This window comes from Stegostoma tigrinum, chromosome 24 (genome assembly GCF_030684315.1).
Source record: "Stegostoma tigrinum isolate sSteTig4 chromosome 24, sSteTig4.hap1, whole genome shotgun sequence".
Taxonomy (NCBI): domain Eukaryota; kingdom Metazoa; phylum Chordata; class Chondrichthyes; order Orectolobiformes; family Stegostomatidae; genus Stegostoma; species Stegostoma tigrinum.
The window spans coordinates 32,435,068-32,450,327 of record NC_081377.1 but is presented as its reverse complement, the minus strand read 5'-3'; the positions used below and the strand labels follow the sequence as shown (position 1 = coordinate 32,450,327).

Genomic DNA, 15,260 nt, shown 5'->3' with positions numbered 1-15,260 from the left:
TCATGTCTTTTTTAAATCTCTCTCCTCTCAACTTAAAAATGTGCCCCCTAGTCTTGAAACACCCATTCTAGGGAAAAGACACCTACTATTGACTCTATCTATACCCCTCATTATTTTATAAATTTCTATCAGGTCACCTCTCAACTTCCTATGCTGCAGTGGAAAAGAGTTCCAGCCTATCCAGCCTTTCTTAATAACTCAAACCTTCTGTACCTTGCAACATCCTGGTAAACTCTCTCCAGTTTAATAATATCCTTCCTATAACTGGGCGACTAGAACTAAACACAGTATTCCAGAAGAGGCTTCTCTAATGTCCTGCACAACCTCAATATGACTTCCCAACACCTATACTCAAAGGTAATAAAATGTGAGGCTGGATGAACGCAGCAGGCCAAGCAGCATCTCAGGAGCACAAAAGCTTGTGCTCCTGAGATGCTGCTTGGCCTGCTGTGTTCATCCAGCCTCACATTTTATTATCTTGGAATTCTCCAGCATCTGCAGTTCCCATTATCTCTCACCTATACTCAAAGGACTGAGCAATAAAAGCAAGCGTGCTAAATGCCTTTTTAACCACAAACTCCAAAGCATTGTGTACGTGCACCCACAAGTCCCTCAGTTCTACAAGACTAGCCAAGGCCCTATTTTGCAGCAATAACTATCTGACTAGTTCACTCAAACCTAGGGATCATGTAAACCATCAAATTGTCTTGACTGGTAAGAAGAAAAGTGTCTGGCAGGACAATCACACCCATTAATTGGCCACTTTTTAACATCAACAATGACAGCCTGAGTCTGAGCTATTGTTGAATATGAGCTGAATGAAGAGATATATGATGTTAGTATTCATTACATTCTTTCTGCCTGTGCTACGGAAATCACCAAGAAACAATGTAATTCCAGGAATATGGATTTCAAAATCCTGATATACATCTCAGGATTGGCTCCAAATTCAAGGCTTCAAGTCAGACTGTTTACTTTGATTTCTTTTAATGAATGAAAATCTTCACAGTTAAGCCTCACCTTCCTCATTGCTGAGCTTAATGTGATTTAGCTTGCTATTTAGTCCATTGAGGCATCAGAAATGTGTAACATCGTTTGATCGGATGTATCTGCACACAAGTGCAGGAAATGTTTGTATTGAGGTCTCAAAAGTACATAGGGGCCTTGGCTTGTCCTAAACTTGCTTAGCATCGTTCATTCTTGTGTTGGTCATAACAGCCTGTTATCCCAAAGATGGGGTTTTGAACCTACTAGTGAATCCCCATAATTCTCATTCCTTGATTCAAAAGACTTTTATATTCAAAGTTTTATATAAACAATGTATGGTTTCTTAGTAATCAGTGCTGTCTCTGCCCAGTAATCTCTGTGCGGCACCTATTCTAATTGGGTTAAGATCAGCGCAAAGTGTTGGTTAAATGTATGTTTCATTCTAGTCTTCTCACTATTTTAAAAAGAACAAGGCATTGTTTGGAGTGTGATGTACATGCTGTGTCCCAATTCCCACCTTCTGCTCTTTAATTATCTGTCAGTTCAGATAAAGTTTTTTTTAAAAAGTGCCGCTTCTCATCTGATTATAACTATCTCACAGATGAAAGGAAAAGGCTGAGTAGGCAAAAAAAATCATTCAGCAAATTATTACTGGAGTTTGTTCTCCAGGCACCAATGTCTGATTCAATTGCTGCATCAGCGATCTGCGAATGACTAGTGCGCTCTAGGGTGTTTCACAAACAGAATATTACAGAAAGCCGAGAACAGAAGAAATAGAGCAAATTCATGTGGGATCAAACAGCCCTTGAACTCTAACATTGAAAGGAATCATGACTGATCTTCTGCCTCAGCTTCACTTTCCCTTCTGCTCCTATATATTCTTTGAGAGACCAAAATACTGTCTGTCTCAGCCTTAAATATATTCAAAATCCACAATAGATGATTCCAAAGGTAACAAGCTTGCAAATAAAGAAATCCCTTCTCATCACCATCCTAAATAATTAGCCCATTATCCTGAGAGTGCTCTGCCTGTTCTGGATTCCTTCACCGCAGGGTGGGCCAAATCCATGGAAGCAGATGATCTAACTTCCAGATCACAAACAAGGTACACAGGGAAGAGGAATAAAAACAAAAAAGTGCTGGAGAAACTCAATGGGTCTGTCAACATCTGTACAAAGAAAGAGTTAATATTTTGAGTAAACCCTGGACTCAAAACATTAAATCTGTTTTTCTCTCTTCAGAGACTGTCAGACCTGCTGAGTTTCTCCAGCACTTTCTGATATTGTTTCAGAATTCCAGCATCAGCCATTCTTTGTTTTTATCACAAGGAAGGGGAGCAGGAACTGAGAAATAACAAACACAATTAGACACATGGAACTCTGAAAAGTAATCTATGTAGTATCTTTGGTCTCTTAATATCATTTACCATAATGGAACATCCCAAAGTGCTTCACAGAGGCATTCTAAAACAAAATATGACACCAAACCATATTAGAAAACATTAGGGCAGACAACAAAAGCTTGGTTAAGAGTGGAGTTTTAAGGAGTATCTTAATGCAAGGAAGTTAGGTGTGAGACAGAGATGCTTAGGGAGGAGTTTCCAGAAATTAGGGCCCAGGAAACTAAAAACATGACCAATAAGAGTAAAGTGGTTAAAAATAGAGATGCTTATGGGGACTGGAATTAAAAAACTGCCAATTTCCTAGAAAATACAAAGATAAGGATGGGTCTGTTGCTAGGAGAGGGAAAGAGTCATTGACTTAGAAGAATTTAAAAACTAGGCTTAGAATTTTAAAATCAAGGTGTTTCTTAACCAGGAACCGATGTGGATCAGCGAGTGTGGTGGCTATGGGTAAATAGGAGGTTGTGTGATGCACAACATGGTCAGCAAAATTTTGAATGAACTCAAGAAGGCAGAATTTGGGAGGCGAGCCAGGAGTCTGTTAGAACAGTCAAGTCTGGAGGGAGCAAAGACATGGATAAGGGTTTCAGCTGGAGGTTTGCCGAGGCATGTATGGAGTTAAGTGAAATAAGTGGAAATAGATGGTTTTAATGATGGCATGGAGTTCCTGGAAAAACAGGTGGCAATTTGGGAAGTAATGACACATTTAAAGTCTGTAGACAAAAAGAGAGATAGTGGTTTGCAAGTTGGAAGGGGTCAAAAGTTGTTTTATTGGAGGGATGATGATGACAGATTTGAAGGAGAGGATAGAGTCACTTCTCCCACTTGCTTGAGTTTTCTCTGAGTAGCAGGTCTGACCCATAGTTTGTAATCTCCACTATGAGTAGGGCAAAGAGTCAGGCTGCAAGTCTATTCCAGCCAGAACAGGGATCAAGTCCTGTGCTTTTGGCACCAGTCTTGAGCCAAGCCATTTTAGGTCTGGCTCATCAATGACTCCATTATAAGCTCAAAAGGGGAATGTTTGCTGAAGTTCACACAATATTCAGCATCATTCATGACTCCTTAAATATTGAAGCCGTCCATGCACATATACAGCAAGAAGTGGATAAGATCCAGGCTTGGGCAAGAAGTGGCAAGTAACATTGACAACATACAATTGACAGACAATGACCAATTCTGGCATGAGAAAGTCTAACCATCATCCTTGACATTTAATGACATTGCTACTTATGAATTCCTCATTACCACCATCCTATTGTTGACCTGAAACTGTAAAATCAATACAATGGCTACAAGAGCAGGTCAAAGACTAGAAATTTGACAGCATGTAGCTCATTTCCTGTCCCGTCCAATGCTTGCCCACTATCTACAAAATGCAAGTCAAAAGCGTGATAGATATTCTGCATTTGTCTGGTTGAATGCAGCTCTAACAAAACTCAACAAATTTGACACTGTACAGGATAAAGCAATCCAAATGTTTGACACCCATTCACCTCCTTCAACATTCCCTCCATTCATCATTAGTGCACAGTGGGGCTGCATGTGCTATCTATAAGAGTAACTCACCAAGAGTCCTCTGGCAGGACATTTCAAGCCTGTGAATTTTATCACCTAGAAGGACCAGGGCAGCAGGCACATGGGAATACCTCTCCAAACCACACACCAACCTGACTCGGAACTATAGCACTGTTCCTTCACTGTCACTGGGTCAAATTCATGGAACACCATTCCTAACAGCACTGTGGGTGTACCTACACCCCAAGGATTGAAGTAGTTCAAGACGGCATCTCACTACCACTTTCTCCGCTGTGTCAATTAGGGATGGTTAATAAATGCTGGCCTGGCCAGGAAGATTCACATCTCAATTGTGAAAAATGGGATACAGCTTAAAGATACAGTATAAATATATGTTGCTGTCATTGCTGTAAAAGAAAGGTTTTCATCAAACTATACAAAGAGAGAATGAACAGTGAGTGTAGGAAAATTGAAAGCATATTTAGATAGCTGCTTAAGGGAATGATTGCTTTTGAGGGATTCCATGGGACCAATTGGATTGTATGTTATCTGTCTTGATCGAAGACATTCCATGTTCTTATTAACGTCTTTGTATGACGCTCTGAAACATGACTCTGAATTCACACTGTCGGTGCTAGTATTTGAACACTGCCTAAAATTCTCATTCCCACTTTAAACAAAATCATTAACTGGTCTATTCTAACTGACAGTTAAAACCCTGAGAGTATTAGACTACTATGGAGAATTGTGTCTGAAATTAAGATAGATTGAGAATGTACACTCTCCCAAAAATTAACAAGAAATGAAACAAATGAAACCAGATTAAGAAAAGTCAAGAGGGACAAATGGGAGTTAAAGAACAATGGAATAAAACATGAGAAATTAATGATTCCTTTTCTGAAATATCTGACAGAATCATGAATTTGAGATAAAGAAACAAGACACTGAAAGAAAATTAAATAATGCTGAGATAAGTTAAATTAAGTTCAAAGAGAGAGTAAAAAATTGGAAATAATGGAAAGGAAATCTCAAAAAGAGGAGATAACATGGTGTGAAGCTGGATGAACACAGCAGGCCAAGCAGCATCAGAGGAGCAGGAAAGCTTGACGTTTCGGGTCAGGACCCTTCTTCAGAAATGGGGGAGGGGAAGGTGATTTTGAAATAAATAGGGAGAGAAGGGGAGGCGGATAGAAGATGGATAAAGGAGAAGATAGAGTGAGAGGAGACAGATAGGCCAAAGAGGCGGGGTTAGAGCCAGTGAAGGTGAATGTAGGTGGGGAGTTGGGGGAGGGATAGGCCAGCCCAGGGAGGACGGACAGGTCAGGGGGTCAGGATGAGGTTAGTGGGTAGGGGATGGGGGCGGGGCTTGAGGTGGGAGGAATGGTTAGGGAGGCGGGGACTAGGTGGGCTGGTTTTGGCATGTGGTCGGTGAAGGGGAGATTTTGAAGCTTGTGAAGTCCACAGTGATATCCTTGGGCTGCAGGGTTCCCAAGCGAAATATGAGATGCTGTTCCTGCATCTTTCAGGTGGTGTCATTGTGGCACTGCAGGAGGCCCAGGATGGACATGTCATCCGAGGAGTGGGGGAGGGGAATTGAAATGGTTCATGACTGGGAGGTGCAGTTGTTTGTTGCGAACAGAGTGTAGGTGTTCCACAAAGCGGCCCCCAATCCTCTGTTTGGTTTCCCCGATGTAGAGGAGGCCACACGGGAACAGCGGATACAGTATATAACATTGACAGTTGTGTAGGTGAACATCTGTCTGATGTGAAAAGTCTTTCTAGGAATCGGGGTGAGGGGGGGGGAGATGTAGGGGCAGGTGCTTGCTTCGGTTGCAGGGAAAAGTGCTGGGGGTGGTGGGGAGTGTGGAGTGGACAAGGGAGTCACGGAGACAGTGGTCCCTCTGGAAAGCAGATAAGGGTGGGGAGGGAAAAATGTCTTTGGCGGACATTTCCCACCTACCAGCCTCATCCGGTCCCCTTGACCTATCCATCTTCCCTGGACTGACCTATCTCCTCTCTACTTCCCCACCTACACTCACTTTTACTGGCTCAATCCCTGCCTCTTTGACCTGTCTGTCTCCTCTCCACCAACTTCTCCTCTATCCATTTTTGATCCGCCTTCCCCTGCCTCCCTATTTATTTCAGAACCCCCTTCCCCTCCCCCATTTCTGATGAAGGTTCTAGGTCCAAAATGTCAGCCTTCCTGCTCCTCTGATGCTGCTTGGCCTGCTGTGTTCATCCAGCTCTGCACCTTGTTATCTCGGATTCTCCAGCATCTGCAGTTCTCGTTATCTCTAATTAGAATCATACTTATTTAGGCAATCGCTACAGTTGGAGGATTTGCCTACACAATCCAAACATTGTACATTGGCAAGGGCTACTGTGTTGATAAATCTTAAATAATAGCTTTTCAAAGTAATGGGTGTGTTCAGGTGGATATCTGTATACTTTGACTAGTTGATTTCCCTGCATCCCTGGTGGCAGTTAATATATTTTGTTGGTAGATATCATAGTATTCTGTAGGGTGGTTATCTCTATAATCTGTTTTTATGTGGAGTACAGGATATAATGAGAAGCGGGCGCTTAGTAGGTTGAGTAATAGAGTGTATAATGGAAGTTTATAGTGTATTATTAATTTCTGGAATTTAGCTTATAAAGTGAGGGTAAATGGTTTTGGTTTTCAATGCTGTGAAGTTCTGAGTTTTTAAAACAAAGAATCAAACAGCTTTTTAGATCAGTGGGCTATTGAAAGATACCAAGAGAATAGGAAAGTTCTCCCTGATTTTCTGGGGCAATACTTATCCATCAACCACCATCACTAATGCAGGTTTTCTCATCAATTAAATGTGTGTTTTGTTTGTGGGATCTTACCATGCACAAATTAGTTGCTACATGTTCCATCACTTAGTGCCATACTTCAGAAATGCTTCATGTGCTGTAAATTGGTTTGGGACATCCTGAGGCTTTGCTACAGAAATACAACTGATTACATCCTTTCTTCCAGCAGTATCACCTTACTTAGAAAGCTTAATTTGTACAATGGTGCATGACCACAGAAATAGAATGAACACGTCAATTACCAGTGTAATGTGGCGGGAGGCTTTAATGAGTTTTAAATAGCAACTTTGGATTAGTTTGGAAGTACAATGAAATGAATGACACGTTCAATCTCTCTACTGATCACTCCTATCTCATTAAGTACATTTGAAACACCTTGATCTCTCTGTCATAGCCACGGCTGCATCACAGTCCCGACAGAGTCTTGTTCTATTTACTGCATGTTACTACAGCCTTTTGTGGGACATCATTCACCAGCCCAGGAGAATCTAATATGAGATCTGAGCATGGGGACAGTTATTTGATACAATTAGAGGTCAGGCATTTGCACAGACTCCCTGATAAATAGACTCACAATTGAGACAGGAATAGGGACTGGGAGGCCGCATAACAAGGGAACTGGGAGACAGAAGTGCAGAGGTACCACAGCAATTTGGTAGGCCTGCAAATGGTTTTAAATTTTCTGGCCACACCTCCGGCCACCGCTGACAATATCAGACTTTGAACAAAGAAAGATCCAGTCCTGGCAAAACTGAAACAGCAGGTGGTGATGGGGGAAACCAAAGGGCCATCACAATCAGAATTGAAACCTTTTCGAACCTGGAGACACCAGATCACAGGAGATGACAGCATATTATCATGGGGAGCAAGGGAGATTGTCCTGAGCAAAGGTCACCGCCAGATACTGGCTGAACTCTACCAGGGTCATCCAGGGAATTCCAAAATGAAGATGTTGGCAAGTGGTTATATCTATTGGCCACAATTGAAAGCAGATATAGCTGCATTGGTAGGGCAGTGCCCAGAGTGCCAACAAGGCTAAAAATTACCACACATTTGTGGGAATGGCCTGGTAAACCCTGGACTCGGTTATACTTTGACTATACAGGTCCTTTGTTCAATGTTCTTAATCATTGTGGATGCCTACTCAAAGTGATTAGTACAGAGAGTTCACTTGTCAAACACAGGAACAATGATAGAGAAACTGTATGCACTTTTTGCAATACGTGGACTCCTGGAAGAATTGGTCACAGATAGCGGGTCATCCTTTACTCACAGGGAATTTCAGGATTTCCTAAAGTTGAATGGCATTTGACATAAAAGAACAGCTCCATATCATTTGTCATCTAATGGCCTGGCAGAAAGAGCAGACCAACTTTGAAGGCAAGCTGAAAGAATCAGCCTACAGCTTGACTTGATACCAAATTGTCCCAGTTCCTTTTGAATTATCAGACCACTCCTTGTGCAACTACAGGGATAGCTCCTGCATAGTTGTTAATGAGGAGCAGACTCTGCACCAGATTAAATCTGATCTTCCTGGCTCTGCATGGGTGAGAGGCATGGTCAACATACGATCAGGTCCAGTACTGTATAAGTTTCAGATGGGTGTGACAGTCCTCAACCAGCCCAGGAAACATATGAAAGCTGCAAAGTCGCAAACAGGTGCAGGAGCAAGACATGCCCAGTTCCTTGGAACAGTTGGAAAGGCTGGTGGAACCTATGGGTTTGCCCTCTCGATCAAGCATTGAAGAGATCTCAGAATCTTGATGGTCACAGCGGATATCACCATCTCAATGCCTTTTCTGCCTTAGGAAGGGAATAAATTTCTTCCAAGATGTTCTGGGCACAAGAGGTAAGCTACTGTGTGATACATGCCACTTGTATTGAGGCTGAGTGTGAAGAACCTGACCCAGTGCTAAAATGCCCCAGGAGGAGCTACAAGTAAAAGAACCGCCATGTCCTTAGACTCAGAGGGGGAGGGATGCAGTGATTGTACAAGGTCAACCAGGTGGACCTCATAAAATAGGAGTATAACTGGAGCTATTAATTTGATCCTATCAGGGATCCCTGGCAGATAGATTAAAAACAGGAGAGTCAGACATCCTGTGCATTCTGAAAGCTAGCTCTGAGCGGGCTGGATCAATGTAAAGGACTCTCTACATGTAAATAAAGGGTGACTTGATGATGGAATACTAGCTTCTGTGGAATCCTTGAGTCAAACTCTTTTTGCCCTATTCCCCACCTCATTACCATTCTCTTCCCTGTGTTAGGTTGTATAAGTACTTACTATAATCTTGTAAGTGTGATTTGTTTGTCATTAGTGTTTGGCACATTGGGCTTTTACCTTATGTTTACTATAAATGATGACAGATGCTATGATCCCAGCTGATAGTGATGCTGCACAAGTCAGATTCCAAAGTAAAATCTGGTTTGATGGACCATAGATATTATGTTTGCAATTTGACTACCACATTGTTCAGTAACTGAACATATTCACAAGATGCTGCCAATGATATTTTTTAAAATAAAAGAACATATGTTTGCAATATTAAATAAAAATAACTAAAAAGATAAGTATAAAACAGTTTAGAAAGATGTTATCATAAATTGTGTAAAGAAAGACCCAACCACTCACTTTAACCCCTTAATTTCTTATTGAATTGACAAGGTTGCGAGCATTTCCCTGCAGTAACTGTGCACATTTATCAGGTATGATTCTTTCCGTTTCTCCCAGAGAAACATAGCCACAGGCTGACTCACTGACGTTTGTCGTTGAACTCTAAGAAAAGCTTAGAGCTTTCTTTAGTCCTGTTTCTGGAACTACGAAAACAGCCTAAGCCTTCTTTTCACCACTGATGACACAGAGATTGCCAAAACTAAGTGGCCTTCCTGCTGCTATGAGTCTCTGGCCTCTCCTTATGTAGGTGATAATAGCTCAAGTTAGTCTTTAACAGGCACTTTCATTTTCTATTAAAGGTCTTCATCACTATCTATGTTTTACTATATTATATGTAATAACATAATTACATTAAGTACACAAGCATTTTCATAACAAATATATTCTTCACATGTCCATTTGTCCTACAAGATTTTCCCTTCATATTTGCTGTTGATTATAATATTATAATATATTAAATTATATAATATTATATAGTATTATATATTATTATATTTTATACAATATATTATTATATATAATATATTATTGCATATAATATAATATATTATATTATAACATCCATTATAATATTGACTTTTCCTGTGATTTGAATGATTTTCAAATTACATGTTTGTAGTATGACAATACAACAAAAGAATCTTGAATTCTTGTTATGGAATCTAGCTAAAACAAACCTGATGGATTATGGTCTGTCTGTAAAAATAACAGTCTGTGCACAATTGTTGAATATGTAGATATGTTGGAGAATCAATAGCAGACTCAGTGGCTCTTTCTTCAACATTGAATATTTCTGTTGGCACAAATTCAGTTTTCTAGAAAAATAACTGACTGATTTATAAATTCCCATATCATCCTATAACAACAATGCACCAACAATGATGTGACAGTGACCAACAGCCAGCATTAAAGACTTATTATAATTTGGTAATGCTAAAACTGGTGTGATAGTCAGTACAGCTTTTAAGTTGTTAAAGTTAATTGCACATTCTTATGACAATTCAAATTTCTCATCTTTCTTTAACCAACTTCTGATGATACCAACTTGTGTCAAAATTTCATAAAACTTGTTTTTTGCTTTAAGCGCAGGTAAGTTTTATTTTGGTGCTATTTGGTCTTGTTTCACAATGTGTCCAAAATAAATCATGTTTGCTTTGGCAAATACACTTTTAGCCAAATTTATGATCAAATAGTCTCACTGTAATTGAGCAAATGTTTTGTTCAAGAACGTAAACATTCCTCGTAGATTTGGCCAAACACAATCATGTTGTCCAGATATACATCACAGTTCCTTTGATTATCTTGTTGGTTAATCTTGAAAAATTGTCAGTGCACTTTGCATTCCATTGAATTTGCATTGATAAAATCCATCCAATATTACAAAAGCTTATTATTTCTTTGACTATATCAGTCAATGGAATTTGCCTATATCCTTTTAATTAGTTGATTTTGTAACATTCCAGGCTTGTGTAATCCTCTCAATACAGTCCTGTTTACCATATATCAATTATTGTAAAGTCAGTTATGATCTGTCCACTTTTAGCACTGTCACAGGAGATAAACTCCAGCTACTAATGACACATTTCAGTAATGTACTTTTCCATCATAAAATTGATTTCTTCACTTACTGAACTCACCTATTTAGGTGAGTTTGTAAGGCCACTGTTTTACCGGTAATACTTTCCCTACATTAAAATCAACTATAGTCAAATATCTTTTTTTCTGGCCGAGATAGAGAAGCTAATTAATGAGTCTGCAAAAGTTTTATGGATAGCAGGAACTGCAGATGCTGGAGAATCTGAGATAACAAGGTGCTGAGCTGGATGAACACAGCAGGCCAAGCAGCATCAGAGGAGCAGGAAGGCTGATGTTTTGGGCCTAGACCCTTCTTCAGAAATGGGAGATGGGAAGGGGGTTCTCAAATAAATAGGGAGAGAGGGGGAGGCGGATAGAAGATAGTGCTAATTGTGAGTGATTTTAATCTTCATCTAGATTAGACAAATCATATTGGACAATATATTATTGATGTTGAATACATGTAATATATGCTTAATTTCATAGTCTAAAGGTAAAGGTGTCATAGCCCTACTGAAACTCAGGGCTGTTCTCACATGAGAGGGAGCAAGAGAGAGAGCGAGAGTGAGAGGCAGAGAGAGAGCTGATGGTGGTTTATTCTGAGAGTTACTATATCTCAAGCAATGGAGAGATTGAGATCCTTCATGGTAACCTCAGCCTGACTCACAAACTTCGAGCAAAAGATTAACTGCTTGTCTCTGTCTTAGATGGGAGAGCCTATTCTAGTCTCTTCCACAAGGTGTGGGTCCTTTAAGCATCCATGCTGTCAAAGCACCTTGGGATCTTATATGTTTCAGTAATATCACCTCTGGAGTTGGGATACCGACAACTCCAACTGCAAGCTGAGCTACAGATCATCGTTGAAACATTAAACATCACCTCACATCTTCTAAATTCCAATGGAGAAAGGTCCAGCCTCTCCAATGTTTCTTCAAAGGATAACCCCCTCATTCCATGAATCAGTCAAGCGAATCTTCTGTGAACTTCCATTGCATTTACATTGTTCTTAAATGTGACCAAAGCTATACACAGTACTCTAAATGTAATCTAACCAGAGATCTGTACACCTTCAACAAAAATCCCTGTTTTTAAATTCCACTCCTCTTACAATTAGATACAACATTCTAATTGCCTTCCTAATCAAGCGATGTATCTGCATATTAACATATGATGAGCTCCGTACTAGGACACTCAGATGTGTCTTTACTGTAGAGTTCTGCAGTCTTTTTCAATTTAAATAATATGCTGCTTTTTTTTGTCAAAGTAGAATCTCATCCATTGACTAGTTTGCAGCTGGTCACTTTGTTCAAAAGCTCTTCACAATATGCACTGATATCTTGTCTCTTCTCCTTGCAGGTTCTGGTTGGATCCTGATTATCCACAACATGCGGACCCCACCACCGATGATCATTGGAATTATCAGTGCTCCTGTTGGGCTGGTCCTGGTGTTTGTGGCTGTGTTAACCCCACAGTGGCGCCAGGGGTCTATTAACCTGGGGAAAAACATGGCCATGAAGTCTGATGGTCTGTGGGAATCGTGCCTAGAACTGCAGGACACTAAACAGTGCTGGCCAGTGACCACAGTGTATCAGAGGGATGAAATTGTGCAGTGGTCCAGGGCCCTCATGCTGAGCTCCCTCCTGGTGTGTGGAATGGGAATCATTGTGGCCAGTGTTGGGATACGTTGCTGGATGGACTTCCCCCTTCGTAATGTAGCTGGAGCTAGTGGAGTTGTCATTATCTTGGCTGGATCTTTGTGTATCACCCCACTAACTCTCTACATGACTTTCATGCAGGAAATCAGCCCTGACACCCACACCCGCTACCAAAGTGGGAGCTCCCTATACTTTGGCTGGGCTGGAAGCTGCATTGAGATCTTTGGAGGAATAGCCCTCGCTCTGAGCTTCACCTGCCCAACATTTGAGAGATGTAGAGAGTCAGGACAAAATGCCAAAAGACCCTATGAGGTTGATTACTAGATCAAATCATTGGGCACCATCTTGCCCTGTTCATTTCTAATATGCTACTATAGATTAAGGCATGTATTAAATGTTAAATCCTAACCGTGTGTTGCATTATTATTAAATTAAGAGCATTAGTGTCCTAGTTAGGTATGTATCAATTGTGATAAATAAGGGTGCTCTTAGGTTTTCCAGAATAATGGATTAATTTCCGTTCACTCTTGGGAGCAAACACCAACGAAAAAATATCATTTGACATTAAAAAATTTCTTTGAACAATTGTTCATCAGTTTTAAAACTTGTTTGCAAAGAAGAGGGTAATTGGCAGTTGAGGATCATCCAACAGGTAATGAAGTGTATGTGGCCAATGGGAAGAAGTGTATGCAAACAGGTTTAGCAACCCTAGTGATCCAAGGAGTCCTGCCTTTCTTCAGTCAGTGAGTGAAATGCACCGAAATTGACATAAGGAGGCCTACTTGCACGTTTTCTAGTGAATGAACCAGGCGCTGAACTAGATGAGAACACACGTCACAGGGTTTATCAGCTAAACTTCCAAGTTAGAATAACAAATGAATTGAACTAGTTGGTTTCATTTTGTCAGAAGCTACAAGTTAAACATTCAACAAGAATCCTTCTTCCTTATTTTCTCAAAAACATATATCTTATTCACAAAATTTTGCAAAGGTGCATTACATCACAGTTGCATCCTGCTGCATTTTGTGTAATGCTATGTCTTTCAGTATAGCACATGATAATCACCATCCTTATGATTACTGTGTATGTTATCTTTACAATATACATTTGATTTCAAGCATCATCTGGCATGTATGGTGTTCTACGTTATGAAATTCTATGTTAGAGTGGGTTGCCCTTTGCTATGGTAGTCCTAACTCTGTTTTGCCCAGCATGGCCCTGGCTTGTGAAGTTTGATTACATCACAATATCACCATATTTCAGACAGACCAAAGCATTTCCTTCATCATTTGATTGCCTTCCAGAAACAGTTATGTTTATTTTGGTATGCATTCCTGAGAACAGCTCAAAAAGCCCAGGGTCCTGTGTTATGGAGCTGCTCAGAATGAACTTCAACAAAAGTAATTACATTTCTTTCTAACCAGGGTGCTATTGCAATTACTATTCATTGATCTTAACTGGGAGCATGGATGTTGGTAGGTAGTTGGGTCAAACTCAAATATGATACCGTCCACAATCAAATATCCTGCTGGCGTTTATTTTCAGAACTCTTACTTGGCCACTTGAATGAGATAACAAGGAACGGCCAATGTCCATGGATCTTTATCCCGGGGAAGATCAAGGAGAAAGTGGAATATCTTATAAAAGGAAACAATTGGAAAAAAATCTGTAATACCACTCATCACATCTGCCCACTGCGAATGAAAGATTATTCATGACTTCTGCCAATGTTGAGGTGATGGGTAGGGGAATCTCCCTATTCCACTAATCATTGAAGGGAGTTGCAATTACAATTTTCCATCCAATGCACTCTTGGGGAAGGGACCTATTACTTACTCAAGATATTAACTTAATCTGCCTTTAAAGATTTTGTATGTTGGAGAACATGGTCCCTGATCTGTGCTTTGTTGGAAAAGGAAAATATTAGTATTGGAGGTAGAAATATGACTGCCATTCTCAACAAAAATTGAACTGCTCCCTGTTGTGCACATCCTGCTGCATCATGTCTTCCTTCCTGCCCAACAAGCTGATAGGCATCTTCAGCCTTGGACAATGTCACCATTAGAAAGGAAATCTTACTGCATGATCAACTTCATATTGGCTTCAATCAATATATATTCCCTTAATGTGGCTCAACTTCAGTCCAAAACTTGTATCAAGATTTCTACAGGTACAGGGTAGGCTATTACTGACATTTTAATCTCAACAGACCTATATACTCCAGTAAAACAAAGCTAATGATACAATGGCTAATGCCAATGCATGGCAAATCTACCGTGGTATTGTTTGGGAGAACTTGTGTTGCAATAAATAGAATGGAAAATAGAAAACACTGATAAAGTAAAATAATGAAAGGTAAGGTAAATGAAATTAAGGTATTCAAATTAACAGGAGATTTTGAGATGGAGTAAATAATGAAAGAACATTTGACGAATCAGTAACAAAGGCACAGGCTAAGGATTATCATGTTACAATCCACTTCAGTAACACACTGTAAATCAACACTCCTATTCAGAAACATACCAAATTTTTTAAAGTATGCACTGTGCTCCAATTTACCTGATTTTCAGATAAAGGTTGGTAGAAAGTATGCACTTGGTTTCTGTACTAAACA

At 40.1% G+C, this 15,260-nt stretch overlaps 1 protein-coding gene across 3 annotated transcripts in view; it reads left to right on the top strand.

Annotated features, from left to right (window-relative positions):
- Positions 1–13,548, top strand: part of cldn23l (claudin 23-like) — a 46,198-nt gene extending 32,650 nt beyond the window's left edge. For 2 of the 3 annotated variants that reach the window (XM_048557676.2, XM_059654443.1), the window contains one exon: positions 12,348–13,548. In XM_048557676.2, coding sequence (XP_048413633.1) covers positions 12,377–12,970 — 594 coding nt within the window. In that variant the 5' untranslated portion in view covers positions 12,348–12,376 and the 3' untranslated portion in view covers positions 12,971–13,548. The remainder of the gene's footprint in view (positions 1–12,347) is intronic. The other variant, XM_048557675.2, reaches the window with a different exon arrangement.
- The last annotated feature ends 1,712 nt before the right edge of the window (positions 13,549–15,260 follow it).